This window comes from Cherax quadricarinatus, chromosome 26 (assembly GCF_038502225.1).
Source record: "Cherax quadricarinatus isolate ZL_2023a chromosome 26, ASM3850222v1, whole genome shotgun sequence".
Lineage (NCBI taxonomy): Eukaryota > Metazoa > Arthropoda > Malacostraca > Decapoda > Parastacidae > Cherax > Cherax quadricarinatus.
The window spans coordinates 5665008-5691011 of record NC_091317.1 but is presented as its reverse complement, the minus strand read 5'-3'; the positions used below and the strand labels follow the sequence as shown (position 1 = coordinate 5691011).

Here is a 26004-nt window from a genome sequence, read left to right as displayed (position 1 = left end):
CTCTAGGATTTTCCAATTGTATATTATCATGTATCTTTCTCGCCTGCATTCCAGAGACTACAAATCAAGGGACTTGAACCATTCCCAGTAATTTAGGTGCTTTATCGTACTTAAGTATGCCGTGAAAATTTTCTGTACATTCTCTAGGTCAGCAATTTCTTTTGCCTTGAAGGGGCAGTTAGTGTACAGCAATATTCCAGCCTAGAGAGAACAAGCGATTTGAAGAAAATCATCATGGGCTTGACATGTCTAGTTTTGAAGGTTCTCATTATCCATCCTATTTTTTTCTATCAGATGAGGTAGATACATTGTTGTGGTTGACTGATCAACTGATACCATTTGGATTCTTTCATTAGCAAAGCCCAAACGCTGATTTTACTCTGTACGGATGGTCAAAAAATCAATAGAACAACTTTTTCCATCCTTAGATTAAGTTAATCAACTGTATGGGTTATCCTGTCTTCTATGCACAACTTCGAGTATCTAGACTCTGTCGCAAATTGTGGCTTTAATAAAATCATCTTTTCTTAATTTTCTTTATTTATTATTTTTATGTTTAAAAACACCTTCCCCTGGCGACGAGACATTACACACATAAATACATACAATTCATAATGTAAGCATAACATTATTTGTCAATAAACATTAATTTTATTAACGCTAATGTTCAGGTACAGTTGGGCGTAGTACGAACACACAGTAGTATCACCCATACAATCAACTGGAATGTGTATGCGCTGACTGTGTCATTAGTACTACAGATTATCACCATATATATGCAGGTACATTTTACCCCAGTTAGCAAGCTGCTGCTGGCTGTGATGCTAATAAAAGACAAATCATAAGTCCATAATGAGTCTAGTGTCTGAGGGTGTTTGTGATATAACAGCCCCTCGCGCTGATGCTGGAAGGTGGGGGGCAGTTGCTGCTATGTCTCTCACGATAGGCACCCTTATGATCTCGACGGGGTCTGGCTGACCCCCTACCATGAGGCCAGGGTAACCCCCCACCACGGGGTCACTGATGTAGGCCCCAGTGACTGGCACAGGTGATCTGGGAAGTGGGCTACTCCTTTCATCGCTCATGATCTGCTGCATGAAGGGACTGGTGAAGGCAAAAAGGGAGTCGCTCTGCATAATCTCAGAGTCCCTCGGCCCAGTTTCACCACTGGACATTTGTGCACCAACTTCCTTGTAAGGGAGGCTCCCCCAGGTATTAACAGTGGTCGGAGGATCCGCTTCACAACCGCTAGTGGAGGTGGAAGGCTTTTGGATCTCGGAGACCACCGAGAAGTAAGGTGGTGGAGGCGCCTCCGTCTTGACCACCTCATCATAGGTTGGAGGGTCATCTCGTGTTTCTTCCACCTCGCCACTTCTTGCAGCGCTCGCAAGCACCTGCGGAAGATGGAAAACTAAATGTTAATTAAGAGTACAAATTATTTGTTATCTATCTTAACATGGGGTTAAGAGTTAATGACCAATCTATACGATTTAAAAGGTAGGGCCAGGAGCTATGAATCGATCCCTGCAATCACAACTAGATGAGTTTAAACAAACCCACCTAGAGACAATAAAAAACCTATAAGATTGGCATTGTTTATATCAGGCTCACACTGAGCCCCTCTTCAGCAGACAGCATCGTATATATTGTGTTATTGTCTGTGGTGGCTTCGTTTGTGCTGCTAACAAGTATTTATTTCACTCAGTATAAAGACCCTTAAGAATGGGTGTAGAGACTCAGTTAACATCCATGTATCAGAAACTGTTATAAACTGCATTACTGTGTGCATAATGATTTTCTGACAAACAGAATATATTTTATGTGATTATTTTTTAATGGGGTAGACGACAGAAGGCTTCAATGAACTGGTTATCATAAGACTAATCCAAATCAGGAAAATCGTCTCCATTTCTCCCGAGAAATAAAATCTTCTTTCCTGACTCAACATAATCTATGACACTCAGATCCAAGATATTAAACACATAAGTGATATAGATATAACATCATCTTGATAATACAGATATACATAAATGATAAGATATTCACTACTTATGGTAAGTGATCTGGTATTCTAGCAAGATCCATGCGAGTTCTCGTGGGGACTTTTAAATACGCTGATTATTCTTTAAGTTCATTTGTCTCCAGTTGAACATTACTCCTTTCTTGAGTAACAAGATAAAGTTCCTCTGCACATAGCTGCGAACTTGATAAAAAAAGATTTTGACATTGAGCTGGCATTATTATTATTATTATTATTAAAGATTCGCCGGTATTCTCCCGGCCCGGGCCTTTTCCAAGTGGTGGCCCGGTTTTGGCTCCCTCTTTAGGGAGTGTCTGAGACCTAAGTCTCCCATGGGAGGAGGCACAAGTACCTCCTCATCTTTGGGACCAACTGTCCCCAGGCCTAGCCACAAGCTAGGCCTCTCTGGTCTTCCATCCCCGCCCCAAGGGAGCTAATGGGAATGACAGTCTTGTGAGCTGCAAGCTCGGGCTCAGGCACCTACCCTACCCTAGAAGGGCTGGGCATGGTGTCGATCTGAGCTGGCAGCTGTGGGCTCACTCTTAGATAAGATAAAAATATGCTAAAATTCGGGTTGTGTTTTATTATGTTATTCACATTATGTTATCCCAACCTTTAGTCTGTGTGTCTGCCTGCAGCCATAGGTTATTTGATCAACTACTCCCACATTCTTAAATAAAAGATTATGACATACGGTAGATGATGTTTTCGAGAAGTTGGTAATTATATGATCAAGTTGGCTCGTTGTTGCGATTCTGGATGCAGACATTTTAAGCTTCTGTTACTGAGTTCTACTCATGATCAATCTGACTGATTTTATAGATATCATGTATTTTATACTTCTTTTTTTTCACTAAAAGTGGGTACATCAGTAATGCGTTGCTACTCTGTATGAAAGTTGCGTTGTGGGAGCAGACGCTTGCTGTGTTTTCCCTCTCATATACCAGAGTTGGTAAACTTCAGTTAACCTATAATTTTCCTAAAAATAGAACATATATAATAATTACATATTAAAATGTAATGCTATTTGGACCGTTCGAGAAATTTTAAGTGACGGGGGTTGTGGAACAGCCGGAGAGTGACGTGGACAGGAAGACGCCATATTACCTGGAGTTTACCTGGAGAGAGTTCCGGGGGTCAACGCCCCCGCGGCCCGGTCTGTGACCAGAAGATTTAATTAATGATCAGGCGTCATCCAAGTTTAAGTGGGGGAGGGCTAAAAAACTTTATTTTTCTAATTATCAAATTTCAATGAAATTTTCATTTGAGACATGCACACCGTGTTTGTAGTGACTTTTGCCTCAAGAGATAGAGAAAAATATAATAATGCACCATTTTATAGGGTATAATACAAAAATCCTCAAAAATTGGTAAGAGATACAGTGTTCTAGTTAACATCAGATAAAAGATAAAGGTTTAAATAGGAGCACTCCAATAAACTTTCGAGCGAGATGTCAATAGATTGCATAATATAATATGTTGAAGTTTCTTTTATTTTTTTTAAGGATTTTTGGGGAAAAAATCAATATAAAAAAACAGTAAAATATATTGCAAATGTATCGTTGTTTCGTTCTAAAACAATGCTAGCCCGATAATGTGTGATAAGATGATGGCATTCTGTCAAATAGTTTTTGCAATATGATTTTTGAAAGGTCAATAACTTATTCCTGAGAAAAGAGAAATTTCACTTTGTGTCAAACTCTACGGTCACGGCGCGCCAGTCTTCGGCGCACCTATACACCCCCAACTCTGGAATCGACTGAGCAGCTCTCACTCTGAGCACTAATATAGAGTGGACAAAGAAGACGCCATGTAGCATATGTGGAAAGAAACAATCATCAAAATCGCAAATTTTGGAGTAAAAAAAATGAAAAAAACATGAATTGGCATCATTTCCTCTTGATGACAGCAAGAACAAAAAAAAAAAATAAATTTTTTGAAAAAGATACTTAGAAATACTATAGAAACAAGCTGATTGCATCAACATGTTGCCAGAATTATGCACTATTTTTCGGTAAGAAAACATTTTTTCCAAAAATTTTAATACTTTTCCTAAGCCTCCCCCCACTTAACTGGTGTATATCAGACTCAATCTGTAAATTAGAAATTGTTGACACGTTCCTGCTGAAAAATTGGGAAAAATAGTATGGAAAACCATTACAATTTGGCAACATGGACGGAAAAATAGAGGACACCAATTCTCTTAGGAGCACACCTTAGCTAAGTGATGCTTACCCATAATACACAGTAGTTTTTGCATTGGCTATAGTAAATTCTCGCTATACTGGTAGCATTAGGGTGTGTTTCCAAAAAATAATAATTATGATCCAGTAACTAAATGGTGAGTGCTCATTATATAATATACATATATATATTTTTGTAAATACTGCATACTCAACAGATTTTACCCCCCCCCCCCCTCCTTCTTTCTTTTCAAGTCGCAAACTATCATACAGTTCACTCAATATCTTTTAATTTACCAACATTATTGGTATTAAATTTATGTTGTAATATTTAATAGGCCCGACTTTGTGGATGAGAAAGAGTGTGTGTGGGTCTCGTAGAGACATGATGCAGCCTAGTGTCTCTAAAATCCCACCTGGCTCTGAGGTACAACTAACATGGGTAAGTACAATCAATTGTTGCTTAGTTGTGTCTGGTGGCCTGGTGGTTAACGCTCTCGCTTCACACGGTGAGGGCCTGGGTTCGATTCCCAGCCAGAGTAGAAACATTGGACGTGTTTCTTTCCACCTGTTGTCTATGTTCCCCATCAGTAAAATGGGTACCTGGGTGTTAGTCGACTGGTGTGGGTCGTATCCTGGGACACTGACCTAAGGAGGCCTGGTCACAGACCGGGCCGCGGGGGCGTTGACCCCCGGAACTCTCTCCAGATAAACTCCAGATAATTTCCCACAGCAGAGTTGAAGTTACAATAATTTGAGTATTACCATTTAATGGTGATATCTAGTCTGGGAGGAGATGAAAAAGAGGTTTGAGTTATTCTGGACTTTGTCCTTGTATGTGGTTATATTTGCTACACAGTGATACCTTGACTTACGAGTTTAATTAGTTCCATGACCGAGCTCGTAACTCAATTTGCTTGTAAATCAAATCAATTTTTCTCATTGAAATTAATTGAAATACCATTAATCCGTTCCAGCCCCCCAAATAACTACCCCAGGGGCAGGAGAAAATACTTCAGTATAATGCTAATATCAACTGTATGACTTATTATCTATCAGAATTGATCTAATATGACATAATAAACACTATAAGTAACAAAGAAACATGAAATGTACTCTAGAATATATAAAATAGTCCATAATATGGCGAGTGTCCATGACCAGTCTGAGCACATAAAATCATTACTGCTCCTTCCTATAGCGTGTTCTTTGGTCCTGGGTAAGAGAAAACGAAGTTTTTGTGAGGCTAACAGCACTAGATCACTAGTGCAGTGATACATAAACATCTCGGAAGTTACTGACTTATTTCATGAAGCCCACCATTTATTATTGAAGTAAATGCAATAATATTGACAGGAATCATAAAAAAATGATTGTATGACAAGTGGCTTGTGGAATATTGGAAATATTATAAATATTTTGGGATTTGTGTGGGAGTAAAGGGCAGGATATTTTGCAAATGTCAAAAACGTAGCAACTTTTTTTTTTTTTGCAGAATAAAGATAATTACACAATTACCTCCAGTGAGAACATCGCACTAGCATTGTTTTATAAGTATCAGGTCCCAAAACCACCTTTTGTTGTGCCATTTAGGCCGGGGTTCTTGCCAAATGTCATTTTTCAGTAAATATATTTGTTTCAGTACATTTTTTTTTTTTTTGGCTCGTAACTCGGATTTTGGATGGTAACTCAAAGCATAAAATCGACCGAGCGACGGCTCGTAACTCGGAAAACTTGTAAGTTGGGGCACTCCTAAGTCAAAGTACTACTGTACTACTTTCATTCCATCATGTTTGAGTGTTGACTTATCAACACGCTTTCTTCATGTTTGAGTTTTAAAATCAATATCTAGCCACCATGTCTTGCTTTAATGTAAGTTGCTCAGTTAATTTTTCCTCCAATAAAGTTGTATATTAATATTATATGTTCCTTCTGCTACCTTCTCAACTACGAGATGTTGTTTTGGTAATTGTGTCTCTGGGTATACATATTTATTACATTATAAAAAATCATAATTCATGCAGGAATGTATTAAATATCCTCACCTTTTTCGTACTTTATAAATCCTAAACTTTATTCATTCTGTAATTTAGGATAATTCTATTCAAACTGTATTTTTACCTGACTTCCATTATCATCATCTGGAAGAACCAGGACTCTGATAGGTTCAGTCTCTAAGTTAGTAACAAATATACTATTATACATTTCGGTGACCCGGTGGTCTGGTGGCTAAAGCTCCCGCTTCACACACGGAGGGCCCGGGTTCGATTCCCGGCGGGTGGAAACATTTGACACGTTTCCTTACACCTGTTGTCCTGTTCACCTAGCAGCAAATAGGTACCTGGGTGTTAGTCGACTGGTGTGGGTCGCATCCTGGGGGACAAGATTAAGGACCCCAATGGAAATAAGTTAGACAGTCCTCGATGACGCACTGACTTTCTTGGGTTATCCTGGGTGGCTAACCCTCCGGGGTTAAAAATCCGAACGAAATCTTATCTTATCTTATCTTATCTTAACTTACTGTCTCGTTCCCGAAATCTGTGTATACCACATTGTAAGTTACACTGACTTACCATGAAACATCAATTAAAATAGCCCTGAAACCGATGAATGAAATTGGGAATATCTCGTTATATGATTTTAGAAATTAACGCTTGGCGTTAAAGTTAAGTTTTGTTGAAGCAATAGAAGCCTCACTATCGCTATACATTTCATTTCCCCGATATTGAGCACTAAATTGATGACCAACTGGGAAAGGTTACGAGTCTTAGTTAATGTAGCACGGTACACCACGTTATATATGAAACATTTTTATGAAACTGGGATGGTGACTAGGACAGCCGACCACGGGACAGCTGACCACGGGACAGCTGACCACGGGATAGCGAGGGACACGGACCGGTACTAGCAGGAGTCACCTCCTATTTATTCTCTTCTTATCATAACCTGTTGTTTTAGATTTCATTAGTCTGTGCTGTTTTGTAAAGGTGCCTTAATATCACTCCAAATTATCATCGAGTTTCTTATGATAAAGGTATAAGTTATACATACACTCTGTTAGGGCCTTAAAACTTTCAATAATGACATTAATTAGTATTACAATAAAAATATAAGGTTGGTATTTTTTTCTTATCCACATATTGTCGACTACCACCTAGGAGTCCACCTACAGCTAGATGAACAGTGACAGTAGGTGGGAAGGAGGAGACTAACACCCAGTAATCCACCTACAACTAGGTGAACAGTGACAGTATGTGGGAGGGAGGAGACTAACACCCAGTAATCCACCTACAACTAGGTGAACAGTGACAGTATGTGGGAGGGAGGAGACTAACACCCAGTAATCCACCTACTGCGAGGTGAACAGAAGCAGCAGGTGTAAGGAGACTAACACCCGGTACCTATATATTGCTAGGTGAATAGAGGCAGTAAGTGTAAGGAAACTTAGTCATTCGTCTAGGGAATCAAACCTGAGTCCTCTCTACCTCTGAGCCAGAGATAACCTTGATATATACACCGAACAACGTGATGAAGTTACATTATGTCGGCAGATATTTCTCTTATCCACACAAAAATAAATAAGCAACAAACTGGTTTGGCCAAATGCATTTCATAGAGAAATATGAGTGTGTTGAAGGAATAATACTGAGGCTGTTTTCAGTGTGACGGCAGAATGTTTCACTAGAAAATAATACAAGTGGCTGGCTTGTGTTCCTTGGCACACTCTCCACTCACGTGATTGGTGCACGAAAAAAAGATATATTTTTTATTAGAAATCATTTGTATATAGAAACAAAATAAAGAAAATATGGGATTTTGAAGCATTTATTTTCCACATCTGGTGATACGTGATTGTGCTGCCTGGTGATAACTGATTGTGCTGCCTGGTGATACCTGATTGTGCTGAGTGGTGATACCTGAATGTGCTACCTGGTGATAGCTGATTGTGCCGAGTGGTAATACCAAAATATGCTGCCTGGTAATACATGATTGTGCTGTCTGGTGATACATGATTGTGGTGCCTAGTGATACTGAATGTGCTGATTGGTGATGCCTAATTGTACTGTCTAGTGATACCTGATTGTGTTGCCTGGTGATACCTGATTGTACTGCCTGGTGATACCTGATTGTGCTGAGTGGTGATACCTGAATGTGCTGCCTGGTGATACTTGATTGTCCTGCCTGGTGATGCCTGATTGTGTTGCCTGGTGATACCTGATTGTGCTGCCTGGTGATACCTGATTGTGCTGAGTGGTGTTACCTGATTGTGCTGCCTGGTGATACCTGATTGTGTTGCCTGGTGATACCTGATTGTACTGCCTGGTGATACCTGATTGTGCTGAGTGGTGATACCTGAATGTGCTGATTGGTGATGCCTAATTGTACTGCCTAGTGATACCTGATTGTGTTGCCTGGTGATACCTGATTGACCTGTCTGGTGATATCTGATTGTGGTGCCTGGTGATACCCGATTGTGCTGCCTGGTGATACTTGATTGTCCTGCCTGGTGATGCCTGATTGTGTTGCCTGGTGATACCTGATTGTGCTGAGTGGTGATACCTGAATGTGTTGCCTGTTGATATCTTATTGTCCTACCTGGTGATACCTGTTTCTGCTGCCTGGCGATACCTGATTGTCCTGTGTGGTGATACCTGATTGTGCTGGTTGGTGATACATGATTGTGTTGCTAGGTGATACCTGATTGATCTACCTGGTGATACCTGCTTGTGCTGCCTGGTGATACCTGATTGTGCTGCCTGGTGTTACCTGATTGTGCTGCCTGGTGTTACCTGCTTGTGCTGCTTGGTGATACCTGATTGTCCTGTCTGGTGATACCTGATTGTCCTATCTGGTGATACCTGATTGTCCTGCCTGGTGATACCTGATTGTCCTGTCCGGTGATACCTGATTGTGCTGCCTGGTGATACAAGATTATCCTGTGTGGTGATGCCTGATTGTGCTGCCTGATGGTACCTCGTTGTCCTGCCTGGTAATATCTATTGTGCTGCCTGGTGATTCCTGATTGTGCTGACTGGTGATACCTGATTGTGCTGCTTGGTGATACCTGATTGTGCGGCTTGGTGATACCTGATTGTCTTGTCTGGTGATACCTGATTGTCTTGCCTGGTGATACCTGATGAAGCTGTTTGGTGATACCTGATTGTGCTGCCTGATGATACCTGATTGTCCTGCTTGGTGATACCTGATTGTCCTGCCTGGTGATACCTGATTGTCCTGCTTAGTGATACCTGATTGTCCTGCCTGGTGATAAATGATTGTCCTGCTTGGTGATACCTGATTGTCCTGCCTGGTGATACCTGATTGTGCTGCCTGATGATACCCGATTGTCCTGCTTGGTGATACCTGATTGTCCTGCTTGGTGGTACCCGATTGTGCTGCTTGGTGATATCTGATTGTCCTGCCTGGTGATACCTGATTGTCCTGCTTGGTGGTACCTGATTGTCCTGCTTGGTGATACCTGATTGTCCTCCCTGGTGATACCTGATTGTACTGCTTGGTGGTATCTGATTGTCCTGCTTGGTGGTACCTGATTGTCCTGCTTGGTGATACCTGATTGTCCTGCTTGGTAGTACCCGATTGTGCTGCTTGGTGATATCTGATTGTCCTGCCTGGTGATACCTGATTGTCCTGCTTGGTGGTACCTGATTGTCCTGCTTGGTGATACCTGATTGTCCTCCCTGGTGATACCTGATTGTCCTGCTTGGTGGTACCTAATTGTCCTGCTTGGTGATACCTGATTGTCCTCCCTGGTGATACCTGATTGTCCTGCTTGGTGATACCTGATTGTCCTGCCTGGTGATACCTGATTGTCCTGCCTGGTGATACCTGATTGTCCTGCCTGGTGATACCTGATTGTCCTGCTTGGTGATACCTGATTAACCTGCCTGGTGATACCTGATTGTCCTGCCTGGTGATACCTGATTGTCCTGCCTGGTGATACCTGATTGTCCTGCTTGGTGATACCTGATTGTCCTGCCTGGTGATACCTGATTGTCCTGCCTGGTGATACCTGATTGTCCTGCTTGGTGATACCTGATTGTCCTGCTTGGTGATACCTGATTGTCCTGCCTGGTGATACCTAATTGTCCTGCCTGGTGATACCTGATTGTCCTGCTTGGTGATACCTGATTGTCCTGCTTGGTGATACCTGATTGTCCTGCTTGGTGATACCTGATTGTCCTGCCTGGTGATACCTGATTGTCCTGCCTGGTGATACCTGATTGTGCTGCCTGATGATACCCGATTGTCCTGCTTGGTGATACCTGATTGTCCTGCCTGGTGATACCTGATAATTGTCTTACAGTCAGGTAAAGTCTGGATAACTCGGGTCTTCACTTTCCTTCTCCCAGTCTATGTAACCTGTTTATTATGACCTATGAAATATTTTTTAATAATAAAATATAAAATTAATTTTAAAGTGCCAATTCGGTGTATTTTTATTATTTTAAAGCTCTTTATTACCCTGTTGACAGAGTTAGTAAATTATTTTGCCAGTTTATAAAGAAAATCTTACTATGAAAGCTTCCCATTGCCTCTTAAACGGCAAAATCTTTATTTTTCTGATTATTTCTTTGGATGTGTAACGTGGAAGGTTTAATAGAGGAAGGTACACTAGCGGCTCTGATATCTAGTGTTCGGATGGAACTTTACCAGTACCATCTAAATCACCGCACACTCAAACCATTCAGTGCGAGACAGTCAACGGTCGCTGTACCTGGGGCACCACAGGTACAGCAAGACTGCCTTCACACCTGTGATACTAAGACACTACCGCAGCGCACAGTTGCGGTTGCTTCTTGCAGCTACCCTACCAAAGGTACCACATCATTAATGAACGAATTATAGCAATAACCTCTGTCTAGGGATTTTGTTTTGACGAGAAAATAACAAAAAAAAAATCAACCCTTGTTCCCATAATAGACACTGCCTCAAAATATGCCCAGGTGCCAGGCACCATCAGGCTGCGGTGCCAGGTTCCACCAGGCTCCGGTGCCAAGCCTGGGATGAAATCTTGCTGGGGTATTGTAGAGTGAGGGTTCACTCCTCGCTGATAACACTACCACAAACTTTCCCGTCGGGTTTTCTTACTTTGCTTTACATACTAATAAAACAGAATACAGACTGAAGCTTGACATTAATTTGAACAATAACACCAGCTCAAGCGATTATTATTATTATTATTATTATTATTATTATTATTATTATTATTATTATTATTATTATTATTATTTTTATTATTATTGTTATTATTGTTATTATTATTATTATTATAATTATTATTATTATTATTATTATTATTATTATTATTATTATTATTATTATTATTATGAGAGAGGGGGAGACCTCCTCATGCATGGTGATGAAGATAACTCGCCAAGAGACAGCCACATCTCCAGCTCTAACAGTGAGAGACGACGACAGCAGCAGCAGCAGCAGCAGCAGCAGCAGCAGCAGCAGCAGCAGCAGCAGCAGCAGCAGCAGCAGCAACAACAGCAGCAGCAGCAGCAGCAGCAGCAGCAGCAGCAGCAGCAGCAGCAGCAGCAGCAGCAGCAGCAGCAACAGCAGCAGCAGCAGCAGCAGCAGCAGCAACAGCAGCAGCAGCAGCAGCAGCAGCAGCAGCAGCAGCAGCAGCAGCAGCAACAGCAGCAGCAGCAGCAGCAGCAGCAGCAGCAGCAGCAATAACAACAGCAGCAGCAGCAGCAGCAGCAGCAACAGCAGCAGCAGCAGCAGAAGGATATTCAACAATGCCTCTAGTATCCTTGAACTTGATTACTCTCACCTGAGACGACTGTTATCACCCTCTCAGTGCTTCTTATAAAGATAACTTATGATAACTGGAGGCGCTTATCAACCATCACGGGTTTTCCGTTTTATAAAATGCATATTATTATTATTATTATTATTATTATTATTATTATTATTATTATTATTATTATTATAATTATTATTATTATTATTATTATTATTATTATTATTATTATTATTATTATAATTATTATTATTATTATTATTATTATTATTATTATTATTATTATTATTATTATTATTATTATAATAATAATAATAATAATTATTATTATTATTATTATTATTATTATTATTATTATTATTATTATTATTATTATTATTATTATTATTATTATTATTATAATATCAATGGGGAGTGGTAAACCCGTAGAGGAGTGCCTGAAGAATGGAATTGAGTCAGGTTTGATCTGAGGAAGGGGATCATAAGTCCGCTCTATAGTATAAACGCCTAAAAATTGTTGCATATGTTGTTACAAATTATTATAAGACGGTGACGGCTACTGAGGACAAGTAGAGGATTGAAACCAGAGACGACTGGTGTTTTCTCTCTGCTGATCTTATACATGACTCGCTTCGTGGAGATTTTGGCTATGTGACCGAGTCCTTCCACCGGCTCACCGGCAGGTCTCATGCAAAGCTATGCAAGAGACAGAATTACAGCGTAGAAATTGACAGTATATTTCGATCTCCATCTTAGATCTGATGAAGAAGATCTCAGACTGAGGTCATAATGTAGTCTGTTTCTAGACTGAGGTTGTGTGTCCATGTGGGTTCCTAGCTTCCTTGACCAGTGTCTACTACACATGTGGGTTCTTGGCTTCCTCGACCAGTGTCTACTACACATGTGGGTTCCTGGCTTCGTCGATCAGTGTCCACTACACATGTGGGTTCCTGGCTTCCTTGACCAGTGTCCATTATACATGTGGGTTCCTGGCTTCCTCGACCAGTGTCCACTACACATGTGGGTTCCTGGCTTCCTTGACCAGTGTCCATTATACATGTGGGTTCCTGGCTTCCTCGACCAGTGTCTACTACACATGTGGGTTCCTAGCTTCCTTGACCAGTGTCCATTATACATGTGGGTTCCTGGCTTCCTCGACCAGTGTCCACTACACATGTGGGTTCCTGGCTTCCTCGACCAGTGTCCACTACACATGTGGGTTCCTGGCTTCGTCGACCAGTGTCCACTACACATGTGGGTTCCTGGCTTCGTCGACCAGTGTCCACTACACATGTGGGTTCCTGCCTTCCTCGACCAGTGTCTACTACACATGTGGGTTCCTGGCTTCGTCGACCAGTGTCCACTACACATGTGGGTTCCTGGCTTCGTCGACCAGTGTCCACTACACATGTGGGTTCCTGCCTTCCTCGACCAGTGTCTACTACACATGTGGGTTCCTGGCTTCGTCGACCAGTGTCCACTACACATGTGGGTTCCTGCCTTCCTCGACCAGTGTCTACTACACATGTGGGTTCCTGGCTTCGTCGACCAGTGTCCACTACACATGTGGGTTCCTGGCTTCCTCGACCAGTGTCTACTACACATGTGGGTTCCTGGCTTCGTCGACCAGTGTCTACTACACATGTGGGTTCCTGGCTTCCTCGGCCAGTGTCCACTACACATGTGGGTTCCTGGCTTCCTCGACCAGTGTCTACTACACATGTGGGTTCCTGGCTTCGTCGACCAGTGTCCACTACACATGTGGGTTCCTGGCTTCGTCGACCAGTGTCTACTACACATGTGGGTTCCTGCCTTCCACGACCAGTGTCTACTACACATGTGGGTTCCTGTCTTCGTCGACCAGTGTCCACTACACATGTGGGTTCCTGGCTTCGTCGACCAGTGTCCACTACACATGTGGGTTCCTGGCTTCCTCGACCAGTGTCTACTACACATGTGGGTTCCTGGCTTCGTCGACCAGTGTCCACTACACATGTGGGTTCCTGGCTTCGTCGACCAGTGTCCACTACACATGTGGGTTCCTGCCTTCCTCGACCAGTGTCCACTACACATGTGGGTTCCTGGCTTCGTCGACCAGTGTCCACTACACATGTGGGTTCCTGCCTTCCTCGACCAGTGTCTACTACACATGTGGGTTCCTGGCTTCGTCGACCAGTGTCCACTACACATGTGGGTTCCTGCCTTCCTCGACCAGTGTCTACTACACATGTGGGTTCCTGGCTTCCTCGACCAGTGTCCACTACACATGTGGGTTCCTGCCTTCCTCGACCAGTGTCTACTACACATGTGGGTTCCTGTCTTCGTCGACCAGTGTCCACTACACATGTGGGTTCCTGTCTTCGTCGACCAGTGTCCACTACACATGTGGGTTCCTGGCTTCGTCGACCAGTGTCCACTACACATGTGGGTTCCTGGCTTCGTCGACCAGTGTCCACTACACATGTCGGTTCCTGGCTTCGCCGACCAGTGTCCACTACACATGTGGGTTCCTGGCTTCCTCGACCAGTGTCTACTACACATGTGGGTTCCTGGCTTCGTCGACCAGTGTCTACTACACATGTGGGTTCCTGCCTTCCTCGACCAGTGTCTACTACACATGTGGGTTCCTGCCTTCCTCGACCAGTGTCTACTACACATGTGGGTTCCTGCCTTCCTCGACCAGTGTCTACTACACATGTGGGTTCCTGGCTTCGTCAACCAGTGTCCACTACATTTTGATGCTACATGATCATGTTATATAGTAAGTAGTAAACATGTCTGTAGAGTCTCTTAAGAAGACGACGAAAGATTTTCTTTAGAAACGGAGTAAATTATTATATGAACAGAGAGAAGATATATTTAGCACCTGGCGAGATAATGATGTAAATCTGCTGAGGACACTCCGGTCAGTTATGTAACTTGAGAGGAAACACATTATTCTTTTCTACTAAACAAAAGTAGTGAAAATGTTGATTTTCGTTTCAGAAATCAATAAACAGGAAACATCTAGGGAAGAGTTAATGTGACGTTACCAGTTATATTGTTACCTGTGTTGCCTCTCCGTCTATTTACAGATACATCAGTGCCTTCGACTGTAAGTTCTCAGTTTACAATCGAAGGCACAGGTGGTTCTATTCCCGGGCTGGGCGAGAACTATGAGCAAGCACTTGTTCACCTAGCAGAAATCAGGTACCTGGGTGTTAGTCAGGTGTTGTGGCTCTCATCCTGGGAAACAGTTCGCCTTAAAGAGTACTGGACTTCACCCGCCACATAACTACTCTTAACATGTTAATTAAACTATGTAAACCCTACAAACACCATAATAAAACATTAAGATCAACATTATTCCTATTATTATCACCACCAGCACTACCACCATTATCTTTATCACCATCCTTGTAATTAGCATCATCACAATAATATATTGGTGTGTGTATGTGTCTGTGTGTGTGTGTGTGTGTGTGTGTGTGTGTGTGTGTGTGTGTGTGTGTGTGTGTGTGTGTGTGTGTGTGTGTGTGTGTGTGTGTGTGTGTGTGTGTGTGTGTGTAAATTTTCTTGCTTCATTTTATTAGTGGGTACACAAAAATACATAAATAGTTATTATTACTGTTATAATTTAGTAATGGATTCTCGGAGACTCTCTGTGAGTCACATGTCTGACAGAACTCACCACTGGATTGAGCAGAGGTCACTAGTGTGGGGGAGGGGGAGCAACTCCAGTGGTGTCCAGACTAAGGAAACACTTTCAGAATCAGTGGTAACGTCAGCCATGGCAACATCACCATCTTTGACAAGTCTGGCAGCTATCACTCAACTTGCAAGAATAAATGTGGTCCGCAACAGTGATAAAAGCTTTTGCTGATCACGTTGTCGTGATACTTCCTGATGACAGCACCATCACATTGATGTCCCTTCTCCTTCATACAGAATTTATCACTGATGTGCTGGCAGCATCCATGGCGGGGGACTGAGGTGGTATGTGGACTGGGAGAGTGACTCTGTGGAGCAGACACGACACTCGGAGGTGAACCAGGTGCAACAAAGGTCGACACAGTTTCGTCTCAGCTCGACGTAGAGCAAAATAGATCGGAACGGATGCAGTACAGTTGCAATACAGGTGGAGCAAGTCTCAGCACCTCAGTAACTTGCGGGACCTAGCGGACACGAGGAAAGTTTTTAGTAAGATATACAAAGCGAGAAGAAGAGTTTTTATGAGGCCGGAATATAGTCATTCTGGAGTTAGAATGTTGCAACTCATTCAAGGTTATGTTAGAAAACATCCTGACATTTTGTATAAGTTCAACATCTGGACTTAGAATGTTCACAATTGATGCATCTAAAGATGAAATGTGTTGCAGAGAAACACTGAATTGACACGTGCAGTGCACTTTGTGGCTGTATTGAACGAAACACTAAACAAAAAAAAAATCACATTATCCTAAAAGCAACATTATATTTAAGGAAGAACTGTGTAGGTCAGTAACTACTGACCTCGTGGCCACAGGGCACAATGTTACCTCCTGACACCGACAATTCTTCCATAAGCTGCTGCAGTCATAAGAGTGTTACATTTTATACTATATTTACAGGAATGTAAGGAAATCTGAATAAATATTACCTTGTACCCATAACACTGATAGTCTTTTAGAAAGTGATTTGGAACAAGAGTGCAGTCTATCATGAACTAGGACATCGTCAAAGTTTGGTTGAGATTGTTTTAATATAAATAACGCAGTTGTAAGATTGTAGCCTGAATCAGTCGTATTAAAGACTAATTCGTAAATCGCTTGTACGACGAAAGAAAACGGGAAAGTTGTTTATCGTACGATACAGACATGACTGTCATCGTTACTGTCACATAATATCATTCTTAGCAATCAATATTTCCGATTAGAGGGGGACGTACAAAGAATTATAACTGGTAAAGGGCAAATGTCTGCTGGTCAAGGAGATGGAAGAAAGGAAAAGTGAGAGAAACCTCTCGATGAGATAAAATTACCACAGCCTCGATGTTATGAAACAAATGAAGTCTGCTGGATCAGATTTAAGAAGCTACGACCTTGATATTGAGCCTAAACACCTTTGCAAGAGGACCTTTAATAAAAGATGATAAGGGAGTATCTGGAGATGGTCCGAGTGACTCACTTCACACAGGGTTCAACAAATGACCTAAAATATACATGACTGATATGGTTGAGCAGCAGCTCCTGGCTCTGCTTCTTAATCTACTTATGGTTTGCGTTTTAAGATCCTGGCCTCTTAGCTTCCATCGTACCTAGCACTGAAACAATGTATGGAGAGTGCACATACTGCTGCCTTATCCAGTTCATTCCTCTTGTTTATTTCTCTAAGAGATAAAACAGCTGTTTTACCTCCTTGTTGATAATTTGAAAGTTTAGCTGTTCTGCTCCCTGCTTCTGTTGCTCGTGTTTTAAGCCATCTGTCCTTATCCATTATATTATTACTATTATTACAATCACGTACAGTAATATGGAAAATATTTCCTCAATAAAATATCCTAATGCTACATATGTGTCTCATCCACATTGCTGCTACTTTTTCTATGTCTTGTGTGTGGGATTCGACCAAAAGCCTTATTGAAATCCGTGTAAATATCGCATTTTTTGCTACCTTGGTACATTGCCTTATATATCTTACCTTGAGAAGGTTAGTAAATTTGTAAGACAAGAACAGCCCCTTGTTAAAACTTATTAATCAAATTATGTTCATGAAAATGGCTCCCTATTATATCTGCTATTATTATTGATTCCTAAAGTTTTCTTATAATCGAGGTCAGGCTTATTTGGCGGAAATTTGATGGTATGAACTTATGTCCTCATTCGAAGATAGGAATTACATTAGTCGTCTTCCACGTATCCGACACGACACTTTCTGGCACTTTCCAAGTACTGTTGTAAACAGTTCGTCGGGATCCGGGGACATTGCTTAAATTGGTCAACGTGTTTGATAATCACGGCCTTAGTAACAGTGATGTTACGTGGCTGAAAATCACGGCCTTAGTAACAGTGATGTTACTTAATTTATTTTCTTCAGACCTCTTATGATTGTTAATTACTGCAATGTCATTTGCCTCGTACTTGTAAACAAGGTTATGTGACAAGACCTGGGAGTCATGGTAAGCAGAAATATGAAGCCATGACAACGGTGCCTAACCATGTGTAATAAGGCTAACAGACTGATTAGATTACGTACAAATAACGGGAGTATTATTATTATTATTATTATTATTATTATTATTATTATTATTATTATTATTATTATTATTATTATTATTATTATTATATTTAAAGCGAAGCACTAAACCCGTAGGTGGTCATACAGTGCCTGGGAAATCGGATGTAATCAGATTCGATTAAAGTCTAATTCCCTGGATCAAGTGTCTCACGAGCATCAGCAAAGTCATCCTAGAGGGTCGAGAGCACAAAGGTTATACAACAGTTCTATTCATCATCAGAAGAACCTCACTATAAACTCTACAGAATGGATTTAAATGCATGGGAGTATATATAGAGAGTAACGTCAAATTTATCCACTGAATTAGGAATTTTATGTACGAGGACAGATTGAGAACATTGAACTTACACTTTCTTGAAAGACGTAGAATGAATGGCGATGTGACTGAACTATACCTAACCTAACCTAACCTAACCTAACCTAACCTAACCTAACCTAACCTAACCTAAAAAGATTTAAAAAGGGTGCTAAGATTATCTTATCAAGAAAGAATGTGAAACAAACGATTCCATCTGGATAAACTTCGATTTATGAAGGAAACAGGAAAGCACTGTTTTAGCACTGAAGCTGTAAGTTAGTTTCACAATATTCCAAGTGGAGTCAATCGACTTTTCCCTCTGGCGCCGCATGGTCAACCTGCTCTGACTGATTAAAAGTCTCTACAGTCCAGGTTTTCTCCAGTGTCCCAGACAACTGTTTCTCCCTGGGTAACTAACTTTACAAGCAACATATGGGTATATGGTCATAAGAACATGAGAATGGAGGAACACTACGGAAGGCCTACTGGCCCATACAAGGCAGGTCCTTATCAAAACCACCCCTATCCTAGGATACCCAAGAATATACTCCCGTACCCACGACACCAATCAAACCCAGACCCATCCACACATATTTGTTCAATCTCTTTTTAAAGCTGCCCAAGGTCCTAGCCTCGATCACCCTACTCGGAAGATTGTTCCACGCGTCCACAACTCTGTTCGAAAACCAGTAGTTACCTATGTCCTTTCTAAATCCAAATTTATCCAACTTAAATCCATTATTCCTGGTTCTTACCTGGTTCGACACCCCTCAGTACTTTATTAATATCATCTTTGTTTATGCCCGTCATCCACTTATACACCTCGATGATATCTCCCCTCATTCTACGTCTCTCCAGAAAGTGGAGATTCAAGGCTCTAAGTCTATCTTCATACGGGAGATTCCTTATACAGTAAATCATTTTAGTCATCCTTCTCTGTATGTTCTCCAATGAGTCTATATCTATACTGTTGTAAGGAGACTAAAACTGAGTGGAATAATCCAAATGAGGCCTCAGTAGTGATGTGATAAATGGTTTTGAAAACCGCAGTTTGAAGATTGAGACACCTATGCAACATATGGGAATCTTTATTGAGGAAACGTTTCGCCACACAGTGGCTTCATCAGTCCAATACAAAACAGAAATGGGTTAGGAGAGGATGAGTGTGAGGCAATCAGTCCCTCAGCCTGGAGGGACTGATTACCTCAAACTCCTCCTCTCCTAACCCATTTCTACTTTATATTGAACCGATGAAGCCAGTGTGTAGGGAAACGTTTCCTTAATAAAGATTCCCATGTGTTGCATAAGTGTCTCAATCCTCACTAGTGATGTATAGAGCTGTAAAATAACTTTTGGACTTCTGTTACTTATACTTCTTGAAATAAATCCTAGTAATCTGTTAGCCTTATTGGGCACACTTAGGCACTATTTTCTTGGCTTTAGATTTCTGCTTACTATGACTCCCAAGTCTTTTTCACATTCTGTATGATCAAGCTCTACTTCACCTGGTTTATAACTTCGAGGGTTATTTTCATTACCAAGGACTAGTACTTTACACATGTCCACAGTGAACTTCATCTACTATTTTTCATACCAAGACATTAATTTGTTCAAATCCTCCTGGAGTTCATTGGTATCCTCTTCAGAATGAACCATACAACCTATTTTTGAATCATCAGCAAATTTGCTCATGTCACTTGTAATTCCTTCATCAAGGTCATTAACGTAGATTGTGAACAACAGAGGGCCTACAAATGATCATTGTGGAACGCCACTAGTGACTAATCCCCATTCATATTTGACCCCATTAATGGAAACTCTCTGCTTTCTATTGGTTAACCATGCCTCTATCCATACTAGAACTTTTCCTCCTATACCATGAGCTGCCACTTTTCTTATTAAGAGACTTTTGTGACGTACTCTATCGAAGGCTTTACTGAAATCCAAATTAACAATATCATATTCTTTATCACTGTTTACTGCCTCAAATGTTTTATTGAAGAACGTCAGTAAATTTGCCAGGCAGGAACGACCTCTCGTGAACCCATACTGAAGTTCATTAATCAAATTATGCTCTTCAACATAACTTCTAATAATATCAGCTATAATTGATTCTAATAATTTGCCTACTATAGACGTCAGGCTGATTGGACGGTAATTTGATGGAATGGACTTATCCCCTGATTTGAATATAGGAACCACATTAGCTACATTAGATAGAAGTATCGGTAAGAAGGGGGTAGCGCTCTGTGTCCGAGATCGTCTAAATTGTTGCATAAAAACGGGTATAAAGCCTGTAATAACACATACAGAGTCTGTCTGGATAGAATTTTCAAAAGGGTATGAGAAATTGATTTTAGGCGTGATATACCGTCCCCCAAACTTAGATAGGGACCAAGGGAGACTCCTTTGAGAGGAAACTGTTAAGACCACAAGGCACGATAACGTAGTAATTCTAGGGGACTTTAACTTTAGTCAGATTGATTGGAATTTTTTGACTGGGAATTTAGAATCTGTGATAAAAGGTTTAAAACCGACAAGTTGAAGATTGAAACACTTATGCAACATATGGGAATCTTGATGAAAGTTAAGACACATGTGCAACATCTGGTTATCTTTATTGGAGACGTTTCGCCATCCAGTGGCTTTATGAATACAGATTCTAGGACATAATTAGAAGACAGTAGAACTATATACAAAAGATGAGGTAATCAGTCCCTCAGCCTTGGAGTTGGTGTTGAGAGCACGGTGGTGGTAGAGATTCTGGAGCAAAGGCAAGGAGACTGGCGTTTATATAGGCGTCAGTGGATAGGGACGTGTAGCAGACGAGGGCATAGTCACTGGTAGGCGGGATTCCCCAGTGGAAGTAGGTCCTTCCCAAAGGAATGGGTTGTTGTAGCCGTGAAGAAGGTCTTGTAGACGTCCTCTGAACCAAGATTCCATGATGTTGCGGTGTCTGACAAGCACCACCACGGTGCTCTCAACACCAACTCCAAGGCTGAGGGACTGATTACCTCATCTCTTGTACATAGTTCTACTGTCTTCTAATTATGTCCTAGAATCTGTATTGATAAAGCCAGTGGATGGCGAAAAGTCTACAATAAACATAACCAGATGTTGCAAATGTGTCTTTACTTTCATTTTGTCAGTATTTTATACCTTTCAGGCACATATGGGAATCGTTATTGAAGAAACGTTTCACCACACAGTGGCTTCATCAGTCCAATACAAAGAAGAAAGGTGTAAGGAGAGGAGGAGTTTGCAGTAATCAGTCCTTCAGCCTGGGGTCGATGTCTTCAGTCCATCAATCTTGTAGAAAGTACAGCAAGGGGCCGTAGATGTGGCTTATATACTGTAGTCAGGTGAGGCGAAGGAGGAGGAGGCGGAGTCATAGTGGAACCATCCACTAGTCTAAGTAGGTCTTCCTTACACCTTTCTGCTTTGTATTGGACTGATGAAGCCACTGTGTGGCGAAACGTTTCTTCAGTAAAGATTCCCATATGCTGCATAAGTATCTCAATTTTCAGCTTGTCGGTTTTAAACCATTCATCACATCCGTCAGACACTGCAACATCATGGGATCTTGATACAAAGAATTCTTCAACACTTGTCCAACCTTTGGACGAAGACCTACTTCGACTAGTGGATGGTACCACTATGACCCTGCCTCCTCCTGCTTCGCCTCACCTGAATACAGTATATAAGCCACTTCTACTGCCCTATGTTGTACTTTCTACAAGATTGATGGACTGAACATGTCGACTCCAGGCTGAGGGACTGATTACCTCAAACTCCTCATCTCCTTACACCTTTCTGCTTTGCATTGGACTGATGAAGCCACTGTGTGGCGAAACGTTTCTTCAAAAACGATTCCCATATGTTGCATAAGTGTCTCAATCTTCAATTTAGAATTTAACGACTTTTTAAAAGTAGTTCAGGATTGTTTTTTGAAGCAGTTTTGACAGAACCTACAAGGGAAAATAACCTGCTTGACTTGGTTCTGGCAAACAAGGAAACTCTTGTTAATAATTTAGAAATTACAGAGGAACTCAGCGCAAGTGACCACAAATTAATTAGTAACTTTAGCACTGAATGGAAGTATGATAGTAGGAACAACTCAGTAACGGTCCCAGATTTTCGCTTAGCAGATTACAATGGGTTTAGAGAACATTTATCATCTGTTGAGTGGAGTAACGAAGAAAGCTATCATGCTGCCCAAAGAACGTTTATCCCATATAAAGAAATTAGATGGAATAGAAATGACCCAAAATGGATGAATAATAGGTTCAAATATCTTTTAGGGCTGAAGAAAGAAATTTATAGGCATATCAACAAACTAAAAAACAAGACAGGAGATTTAAATACTTTACCACCCATTATATACAAAAAAGTGTCACAGGTGCTATCACCAATCATTGCAACACTCTTAAACAAATCCATTGAATCCTCTACCTTTCCTACAGTTCTCAAAATAGCAAGGGTCACCCCGATCCATAAAGGAGGAGGCCACACAGACTTGAATAACTATGGGCCAATATCCAACTTACACCCTCTCCCTAAAATCTTTGAAAAATTAATCCATAAGCGTATCTATTCCTACCTCATCTCCCAAAACATACTCAACCCCTGTCAATTTGGGTTCAGGCCTAATAAAAATACTAATGATGCTATTATCCACATGCTAGAACATATTTATACAGCAATAGAGAAAAAAGAAGTCCCACTGGGGATCTTCATTGACTTACGTAAAGCTTTTGATACAGTTGACCATGACTTGCTCCACGTAAAATTGTCACACTATGGTATAAGAGGGCACTCCCTCAACTACCTCAAGTCTTACCTCAGCAACAGAAGCCAGTATGTGTATGCAAATGGGGCAAGCTCTTCCGCACAACCAATTACAGTTGGTGTCCCACAGGGAAGTGTCCTAGGGCCTCTTCTCTTTCTCATATACATAAATGACCTACCAAATGCATCGCAACTACTCAAACCCACACTATTTGCAGATGACACTACATACGTCTTCTCTCACCCGAGCCCAGTCATGCTAGCCAATACTGTAAATACCGAATTACAGAAAATATCTACCTGGATGAGGACCAACAAACTTACTCTAAACATTGACAAAACCTACTACATTCAGTTTGGTAACAGAGCTACAGATGTGTCTCTTAACACAATGATAAATGGATCACCTATCACAAAACTCACAGAGGGAAAATTCTTAGGAATCCACCTTGATAATAGACTCAAATTTCAAACACATATACAACAAATTTCCAAAAAAATTTCCAAGACCGTAGTCATACTATCGAAGATACGGTACAATGTTCCACAGTCAGCCCTCCTGGCCCTATATCACTCACTTATTTACCCCTATCTCACCTATGGAATTTGTGCATGGGGCTCAACAACAATAAACCATCTCAGACCACTAATCACCCAACAAAAGGCCGCAGTCAGAATGATAGCAAATTCCCACTACAGGCAGCACACTCCACCAATATTCAAAACTCTAAACCTACTCACAATACAAAACATCCATACTTATTACTGCACACCTACTGCATACATAGAACACTTAACTCTGACATAAACCCTCCCCTCAAACATCTCCTTACCAACCTCAACAGAACACATGACCATAACACAAGGCACAGAGCACTCTTTGATGTTCCTCGTGTCCATCTCACGCTATGCAAAAACTCAATGCACATAAAAGGCCCTAAAATCTGGAATTCATTACCTGTGAATATAAAAGAAACACTGTCTGTTTATAAATTCAAGTCTCTTCTCAAAAATCACTTACTCACCCACAACTAAATAAATACTGAATAATTGTATCTCATAAATTGTATCTCATAGATGTATCTCATTATTGTATCTCATAAATGTCAACCTGTGACCCAATCAAACTTTATTACTATTTAACTTCATTACCTAACATAATACTCCATTCTACTGATTACACAGCAACACAGTAAATGACCATATGACCTGTCTTTGTAATACTCATTTGTACTAAATTGTTATCTGTTTTACAATAATTTTTGTACCACTGAAAGTATCATTGCTTAGTTAATCTTAAGTTATTTTTAAGCTGCCCATAATGCTCTGCATACAAGGGACTTTGGCATGCTGCACTTTAAAAATTGTATTCCTTGTACTTCTCTGTATCATGTTCAAATAAATAAATAAATAAATAAATAAAAGAGGTAAGGGTCATCTTATGAATCAATATATTGGCATTAAGAGGGACGTTAAAAAGGGAATAAGAAAAGCTAAAAGGGACTGCAAAATTAAAGTTGCTAGGGATTCAAGAACTAGTCCAAAAGGTTTTTTCCAGGTTTACAAAACAAAAGTTAGAGATAAGATAGGTCCCCTTAAAATAACTCTGGGCATCTCACTGACAAGGAGAATGAAATGTGCTCGATTTTTAAAAATTATTTTCTCTCGGTTTTCACACAGGATGATACTAACAATATCCCAGTAATTTACTTTTATAATGGGCCTCAAGAAGATAAATTATGTAACATCACAGTCACTAGTGAGATGGTTGTGAAGCAGATAGACAGACTGAAGCAAAATAAGTCACCGGGTCCTGATGAGCTTTTTTCAAGGGTTCTTAAGGAATGCGAAATGGAACTCTGTGAACCATTAACTAATATTTTTAATTTATCTCTTCAAACAGGTGTAATGTCTGATATGTGGAAGATGGCTAATGTAATTCCTATTTTTAAAGCAGGGGACAAGTCGTTACCATGAAATTACCGCCCAGTAAGCCTGACCTCAGTTGTAGGCAAATTACTGGAGTCACTTATAGCTGATATTATAAGAAGCCATCTGGATAAGCATAATTTGATTAATGATACTCAGTATGGATTCACGAAGGGTCGTTCCTGTCTAATTAATTTGTTAACCTTCTTCAGTAAAGCTTTTGAGGCTGTTGATCATGATAAAGAATTTGATAGTTTATTTAGATTTTAGTAAGGGTTTTGATAGAGTACCGCATCAGAGACTGTTAAAGAAAGTGGCAGCTCATGACACTGGGGAAAAGTGCTGTCAAGGATCAAGTCATGGCTCACCAATAGGAAGCAGAGAATGTGCATAAATGGGGTTTAATCCGAGTGGGGATCTGTAACAAGTGGCGTTCCACAGGGATCAGTCTTGGGCCCATTGTTGTTTATAATATATATCAATGACCTTTATGAGGGAATTACTAGACACTACACCTGTTTGAAGACATAAATTAAAAATATTAGTTAATGGTTCACAGAGTTCCATTTTGCATTCCTTAGGAACCCTTGAAAAAAGCTCATCAGGACCCGACGATTTATTTTGTTTCAGTCGATCTATTTGTTTCACAACCATTTCACTAGTGACTGTGATGTTACATAATTTATCTTCTTGAGGCCCACTATAAAAATTAATTACTGGGAGATTGTTAGTGTCTTCCTTTGTAAAAACCGAGAGAAAA

General features: G+C 40.8%; 1 protein-coding gene across 3 annotated transcripts in view; it reads right to left on the bottom strand.

The window, feature by feature from the left end:
- Window positions 1–522: 522 nt before the first annotated feature.
- Window positions 523–26004, bottom strand: part of LOC128691615 (uncharacterized) — a 44209-nt gene continuing 18727 nt past the window's right edge. The window contains exons 2-3 of one of the 3 annotated variants that reach the window (XR_011392435.1): window positions 15645–16128; window positions 1258–1394 (exon numbers count right to left, since the gene is read on the bottom strand). Coding sequence is in view for 1 of the 3 variants with exons in the window: in XM_070088761.1 (XP_069944862.1) it covers window positions 840–1394 (555 nt within the window). In the remaining 2 variants the exon portion in view is untranslated. Of the gene's footprint in view, window positions 1395–15568; window positions 16129–26004 lie in introns of those variants that run through there. The other 2 variants (XM_070088761.1, XR_011392434.1) reach the window with 2 other exon arrangements.